This window comes from Calidris pugnax, unplaced genomic scaffold (assembly GCF_001431845.1).
Source record: "Calidris pugnax isolate Ruff unplaced genomic scaffold, ASM143184v1 scaffold18, whole genome shotgun sequence".
In the NCBI taxonomy this organism is placed as follows: domain Eukaryota; kingdom Metazoa; phylum Chordata; class Aves; order Charadriiformes; family Scolopacidae; genus Calidris; species Calidris pugnax.
The window spans coordinates 5,350,078-5,357,767 of NW_015090812.1; the positions used below are offsets into that span (position 1 = coordinate 5,350,078).

At 42.7% G+C, this 7,690-nt stretch overlaps 1 protein-coding gene across 2 annotated transcripts in view; it reads right to left on the reverse strand.

The window, feature by feature from the left end:
- Nucleotides 1–2,283: 2,283 nt before the first annotated feature.
- The window catches only part of CDKN2C (cyclin-dependent kinase inhibitor 2C (p18, inhibits CDK4)), a 6,714-nt gene continuing 1,307 nt past the window's right edge, over nt 2,284–7,690 (reverse strand). Inside the window, exon 3 of one of the 2 annotated variants that reach the window (XM_014939525.1) lies at nt 2,284–4,226. In XM_014939525.1, the coding sequence (XP_014795011.1) occupies nt 3,852–4,226 (375 nt within the window). In that variant the 3' untranslated portion in view covers nt 2,284–3,851. The remainder of the gene's footprint in view (nt 4,227–7,690) is intronic. The other variant, XR_001411668.1, reaches the window with a different exon arrangement.

Consider the following 7,690-nt stretch of genomic DNA (forward strand, 5'->3'; position numbering starts at 1 on the left):
CCGACCTGCCCCGCACCTCCGCCCGCCCCGGCCCTCTCCCCTCCCCGGGGGAGCCCGGCCGAGCCCTCCGGGAGCACCGACATTTTGAATGCGTGTGTGGTGGGGCAGGCTGCTCTGAGCCTTGGTGAGAAATCAGTCTGTCTTTCTTTCTTTCTTTCTTTCCTTCTGTTTTTTTTTTTTCTTTTTTTTTTTTTTTTTTTTTTCCTTTTTTTTTTTCCTACCCCCCCGGCCACGCACAGCCTGACAGCCCTCACAAATAAACGCGGCAGCTTCCCTCTTCTCTCTTTTTTTCCAGGGAATTTCAGCACTTCAGGGAATAGATAATAACGTGGGGTTGCTTCTGGCTGCCCAGTGACTTGCCAGGTACGTTTGTGGAAGAGACCCTTCTCCTTCTTGCCGAAGCTCACAGGCGGGGGGTTTTCCACTGCTTTAACTCTTTCTTCACGAGAAGGATGCGGTGGCTTTTCCCACCAAGCCAATTTCTTCCCCCACCATGGAATAAAGCAGGGATTTCATTCCTCTCCCCACACTGAAAGCTGGAAATAAAGTCTTTTCGGGTACTTAAGTGTGCAGTCATCTATTGCCCCGGCGACTGGGGTGGATTCACCTTCAAATACCTTATAATTTACGCTCCCCAGGGCCAGCTCTATGTGCCTGCCTGGTCCCTGCCTCGTCCCTGTCCCCCCCTCTCTCCCCCCAGCAGCCCCAGAGCGGCTCTTCCCCCCTTCCCAGGGGTGCTCCCGCCGCAGATTCAGCCCCGCTCCTTCCCTGTAGGATCCCTTTTAGGATCTGCCCCTTTCCCAAAGGAGCTCGTCAGCCCCCGCCGTTGTTCCGAGGGTGATTTGGAAACAAAGGTCAAGTGTAAGAGCTTTGCTCATCCGTGTAACTGAAATAGGGGAGAGGGCTCTCTCCCCGGAGCTGGGCAGCACGAATCCTGGTGCAGCTACATTTTTACACTCCCTTGCTTCACATTTTTTTTTCTGTGCTTGCTGTATTTGTTGCTATTTATACCTCTCCTCTCGGTACTATATTGTTTACTGCCCGTTCCTGGGCTGCAGCGGGGCAGTCTCTGCTCCCGCCGGGGAGGCTCGCTTTTCGCTTGGTTTATGTCTCAATAAACGCTCCCAAAAAACATTTCGTTCCGTCTCACACGCGCCGCACTTCTGTGTCTCCTGGTCTACGTTATGGTTGACATTTTCACAAATGTGGGAATTTGTAAAACTGGACTTTTTTTTTGATGTTGCCAGGCTAGTGAGGGGGGAAAAAATAAATCACAGAAGTGATTTCTGAAACCGCATCGGATATTACAATCCTTTTTGGGTGTAAAGATTCCCTATTAATGAAAATCGCTTGAAATAATTTTCTCCTCTCTCAGTTCATGAAAAAACCCCTGCAGGGAAGCTGCCCCACAGCACACCCCAGCAGCGAGACACATTTTATCCCCTACAAACCCAGTGAGGTGCAGGTAACCCACCAGCTGATTTATCTCTTGGGTTTCCCAGAGGCTTTTTGTAGTAACTAGTAACTCCCTGGGGCAACAGAGCGGAATTCTCGCTTTCCAAGTATCTAACTAGGATTTTCAATTTATAATATTGCTTCCAATGGATGGAGTGCCCTATAGATAAAATGCAGCCGTAAAAGCAAATAAAACCTGCCTTTAAACCAGACTTAATATCTCCCGTGACTCACCGGCTAAGGCTATAGGCACGATCGTGGTGAAACACGTTCTGGCTCTCAGTGCCAACCCCTGGCATTCCATAAAACCCGCTATTTCTGACAAGGCGGGGCATTTTTATCGGAAAAAAGCAGTTGTTTTATTAAGCCCCTGCTTAAACTTCGGCTTAGCGTACATCAAATGCTGGTGGAGCTCGAAACGAGTCTGGGATGAGAGGGGGTTTTTAGCAGCACAGGTTAAAAAATAAGTGAGAAAATGAATATTACCTTTCGGGGTTGACCTCTGCCGTGGCAGCGAAGGGGAGAAATCCTGGTGGCAGCACAAGGAGAGTGCGGGGCACTGGTTGTGCAGGAGGAGGAAGGTCGGAGCATCCTCCAGGACACGAGGAGAGCAACAGGGAAAGGGTTGGGTGGCTTCACCTCGGGGTGACCTGCGGGTTACCTTGCTCGGTTTGAACATTTCAGACGGTTTTAGTACTCTTTAGTACTCTTTCTACCGGCCGTTTTGTGGGTTATTTCCCCCAACGTGCATCCTACGTGCCGTGCTGCTCCGGTTAATGATCTCTAGATCCCTCCTGAACAAAAAATGATAACAAAAGCGCCCAAAGCTTCGTATTTCACAGAGGTTTTTAATCAGAAAACACAGCAGTGTGACAGAGCGTATGGTGAACGTGACACAGTTTCAGCAAATTACTTTTTACTCGAAAACCTTATTAACTGATTTTGTGGGGCTACAATTTTGTTTTGTTTTGAAGAGTTAAAATCTAAGCTAATGTACACCCGTTCCTCTTTTAAGTGCTATTTTCAGTACTATTCATTTTGCATTGATTTAAAACCTTCTATTTCGCGAAATTAAATTTTAGACTATTCAAAATCAAACACTTTAAACTGCCCATCTGTCCAGCAACTAGATCCCGTACAAATGTTAGAAGTTTCATGCTAAACTCTTTCCCGAAAGTGTGCAGAACATCTCTAGCTGGAGAGGGAAATGAATTTGGGTCTCACGAATACTCTGAACTGTACTGCAATGGAAAATTTTCCATGGTTAAATTGCGTTTTAGGCGCAAGCAATAACATATCTTCCCGACTATTAAAACGTGTTGCTTCCTAAATGTCACAGCATTCAAACATTCCTGGTTTTGTGAGATGCATCTACCCTTAAAATAGTTTATTTCCAGGCAAAGCAGAAGAGTTGGTGGAAAGCAAATGTTTCTTAAAGAGCATCTAAACTGCACTCGGCTTATGAAGGGACCAGAAAACGTGTGTTACAGCCTTCGTGTCCTCTTGCCTCTGACAATGGTTCTCTGCTGCTTGTTTTGAAACTAGAGAAGCCGCCTCGTTCCTCGCCCAGCAAACACCAGCCACTAACCCGAGCTGTTTCGAGTCTCTAGCAACCCCCCCCCAAAAAAAAACAAACCCAGCCCTTACACCGGCACACTCTGGCGACTAAACTCAAAACCAGCTTGGTGAAAGTTTAAATACACAAAGAGGGAAAGTGCCATCTACATTTAGAAAGTAAGTAAGTGACCTACTTCTACGAGCTGTTGTTAGTGTTAAAATGCAGCTATTTCCCAAAGCCTCTGAGCGCTGCCCTCCCTCCTCAGGCCAAGCAGCCTTGAAGCTCTGCCTGAGCAGGCGGCCGCAGGTTACCCCTGAAAAAAGCTGTTTTCATCCAAAACAGGACTTCAGAATCTTCAGGGGGAGGAGAGGAAGGGTTGGGGGGGAAGGAGGAAAAGAGGGAGTTGCGTTGAGAGGTGGGAGAAATCACAGTAAGCTATTTCTTTTTTTTCTTAAAAGTCCAGCAACGTTAAGCGTGTGAATATGTAGCTCTGGTATTAATGACTTATAACGAATGACTGAGAATAAATTGTCAAAGTTGATACTGGAAAACTAAATAGGAGCAACCAACGCAGATATAGCTGAGTAAATGGAAGATGTAAGAAATCGCAGAGAGAGTGGATTTAAAACATTTCCATCCCCTACAAACCCACCTCTAGAATTTTTTTTGAGACTTATACTACCAGCTGTTCCAAAAAAAAAAAAAAAAAATATATATATATAGAAGCAAGGTTGCAACAAATGTTATTTAAAAGGAGGGAAAAAAAAAAAAAAAGAAAAAAAAGAAAAAAGAAGGCTGAAAGCCTTAATGTCCAAAGGAGAGCAGGTCCGAGCTGGGTTTAATTCCTGTCTTCAGGGAGCAAGCTGCTGTCCTCCAAGAGCTTCACCACGTCGGATCTCCTGTAAAGCTTGGCCAGGTCGTAGGCGGTGGCCCCTCGCTTGTTCTGGTGGCCCACCCTGCACCCCGGGCGCTCCAGCAGAAACTCCACCACCCGCACATGCCCCTCCCGGGCCGCCAAGTGCAAGGGCAGGTTGCCCTCGTTATCCTCAATGTTAACATCAGCTTGAAACTCCACCAGAGTCTGCAAAGTGTCCAGAAAACCCTCTCTGGCTACATCATGAATTACAGCGAAACCGGTACTGTCTTTCAGATTGGGGTCTGCACCGTTAATTAGCAACCTCCTGGCAATTTCGGGGTTCCCGAGTTTCATTACCTATGAAAGAAAAAGAAGAGTTGAATTCCGCGGGGGGGGTTTGCTCCAGCACCGGCTTCAGATCCTCAATTCTTATCTCTGGGGTTTGTCACGGCTCAATTCTCCCTTAAAACAGACAGAAGAGCCCCACTATAAAACTAACGAGACACCAGAACATCTAGTTTTTATGCTTTTTTTTTTTTAACTAAACTCGGTGAAAATGTGAAAGATATTATCATTTCGGTGGTAACAGCTCTCTGTCTCAGAGAGATTAATGTCTGCAACAGGCGGTGTACAATGGGAACACAATAACATTATTTTTTTTTTTTTAACGCGGGTTATCTCAGTTTCTTAACATACAAAAATTAAGTGTGGTTCGGTTTTATTTGCCTAAGTATCGACACACCTTTGCATTACTGTTTAATCTCGTTAAACATCAAATATAGGGTCTCTGAGGAACAGATACTTTACAGTAAATGTAGGATGTGTTTTTATAAGCTTTCAGGTGTTTACATTGTCTGTGCATTATCATAAAACAAATATTTGGACTGTACCATAGTTCTGTCTGCTAAGAAAAATAAATGCTAGAAGAAATTTTTCTCCCCAATATTTGTGTTTCATTATGTCACCCAGAAAGGAGAAGTTAAATGGAATGTTTCAAAGTTCCTGAAGTTTTCTTCTAAAAACAGTATATTATATTATACTTTCATAATTACACCACTAGTAAACTGTGACTATATTCTGTTGTCTAAAAATTCCCTTTTTTTAAAAAAAAAAAAAAATTTGGTTGTTTTGACTTTACCTCTCAGGGAAAAAAAAAAAAAAATTTGGTTGTTTTGACTTTACCTCTCAGGGAAAAAAAAAAAAAAATTTGGTTGTTTTGACTTTACCTCTCAGGGAAAAAAAAAAAAAAATTTGGTTGTTTTGACTTTACCTCTCAGGGAAAAAAAAAAAAAAATTTGGTTGTTTTGACTTTACCTCTCAGGGAAAAAAAAAAAAAAATTTGGTTGTTTTGACTTTACCTCTCAGGGAAAAAAAAAAAAAAATTTGGTTGTTTTGACTTTACCTCTCAGGGAAAAAAAAAAAAAAATTTGGATTTTCTGACTGTACCTCTCAGGGAAAAAAAAAAAGCTTCTTAAATTTTCTCAGTTGCATCATAAAACTATCATAATTAGAATTTAAATCTCTCTTATGTGGGACTTAACTGCTTGCACCGATTTCCCCCCAAATTCCTAATTTTTTGTTTTCTCAAAGACTTTCAAAAAATGAACACAGTAATGTATAATCTTCAGCCTATAGGCAGCATTTTCCTGTGCTTGTAATTAGTCTCATGACAAACGCCAGATTCGAAAAAATACCTTTCTTATTTTCTTAGAAACGTCCACACATTGATTTGAAATATTAGTTTAAAAAATTTATCTGCATAAATGAGCTTTGCAGTGCATTAGATTTAGCATAATGTACGATTTCTACCAGGCATTTACTGAAAAACTCTCCTGGTGTGAAAACATGCATTAGGCTTTTTAAGAAAAAAAAAAAGCAAGCTGTAATAAATAGAATTGCTGCAGCGTTTAGATTGTAAAGCAGCCCAGTATATTCTAAAAAAGTGCAGATAAGAAAGGCTGGGATTCAGGGCAGGAGATTTCCCTGTGCCCCAAGGTTTCCAGCTCCGTATGTGCCACTTCTTTCACTTCTGACTGGAGATGGAAGCGATGTAAAAACAAACAAGAGCACTGCGATCTCTCTCTCTTCAGTAAAATCTGGACGTTTTGGTCCCTTTTTTTTTGAGGGCCCAGGCTGTATTATTTGTGAATTCAAAACGTTTATTTGGTTTAAGTGGGACTTCTCTGTGTTCAGGCTGGGGGAGTGAGGGCTTCAGTTCAAGATGCCAGGGGGGAGAAAAAAGCATATGAAAAGGTGATGCTCTTGGGAGTGGGCTACAACCTTACAGCAAACCCCCTTTATTTTGCAAAGTTTCACTCGGGGGGAGGGAGGCGAAGAAGGAGAAAGCATTAATTGAATTAGCCTGACGAAGAGCACAAGGGCAGGACATGTATCTGAGGCCTGCATAGGTACACTTGGTCAGGAGTAAAAAGCACAGAGCGAGGCAAGTTGTTTAATTAAACATAAATGCAAAGGAAAAATATAAATTCATTTGTATCAATACAGGGGCATTCTCTCTGTTTTAATTGAGAGGGAGATTATGGAGAGATTATCTCAGTTGTGGAGAGTGTAGTGACAGAGAAGCTCTTTCGAGCGTGGTCATGCACCCACAGCACATTTCGGGATGATACATATTGAAAATAAGTCAACAGATTCTCCTGTTTTGATTTTTGTTGTGGTTCATTAACTCAGTTATGATTAGGCAGCGATAAGAAGCATTGTTAGGACACGGATGCTTGTTTAATATAGCTGGATGCTATGTCATTGTGTAAAATATGCCTTAATTCAAGATACGGACAGTTAGCTGCTTTTAGGAAAAAAAAATAAATACATTACTGTGGGACAAATCGGTTTTCAGCCCTTGTCCCCAGGATAAACCAGCTAGCTAAATGTTTCCTGCTTTCTTAAAGAAGTTAGTGTGTCTAAGTTTTTGAATTTAATCCTTTCACTCTCTTAAAAGTTGCTGCAAGTGCCTGCGCTGCCATGCGATGCCCTATTTAGGTGCTAACAGGGCAGAGAGGAGCTCACAGATCTCCAGCTTCAGCGAAATTGTCAAAAAAGGGTCATTCCTGCTCTTTTAGCAAGAGGTGCTTATTTTCCAGCTCTAACATGCTGATGTTAAGCCAAAAAAAAAAAAAAAGCTGTAAATATCTCGAGCACATTTGCAAGCTCTAAGTTGTTTAAAAAACCCAATTTCAGAAATTATTATCATGCTTTCGGGGGAGGGGGAGAGAGCAGTTAACAAACGATTTTTCTAATGTGTGAAATTAAAAAGACCTATAGCTCCACTTCCACATTTCATTACTTATACCTTCAGCACAAATAACCACACTTTTTTTTGTTGTTGTTGTTGTTGTCCCCTCCGGATTTCTAAATCCCTTATTTCACTATTTGGTAGTTATTCTGGTCTTTATTTTTGCCATCATTATCTGATATTATTAAAAGCAAAATCTTTCATCAGCTCCAATAGTTAGCAGTTGGACGAGTTCCAACCCCTGCCTGCGCAGCCACACACTTAAAAATTAGGACATAGCACCCTATACGATGAGAAAGAAAATAGCTGGACCCCGTGCCCTGCCAGCCGATCAGAAAAAGCCCATTTTTAAGCCTTAATTATGAATGAAAATGCAAGTGGTTCGGCTGGAACCCCAACTCCTCGGGCTAACTCTTAATGTACATCGAAGGTCCTCGGTCCCGAGCAACATGCTTCCCACTGAGAAAGGTCATTCCTCACAAACAGCCTCTAAAGGAAAAGCACCGTCCCCAGCAGACCCCGGAGCCGAGAGAAGCCACGATTTAAAAACATATTGCGGGGGGGGGGG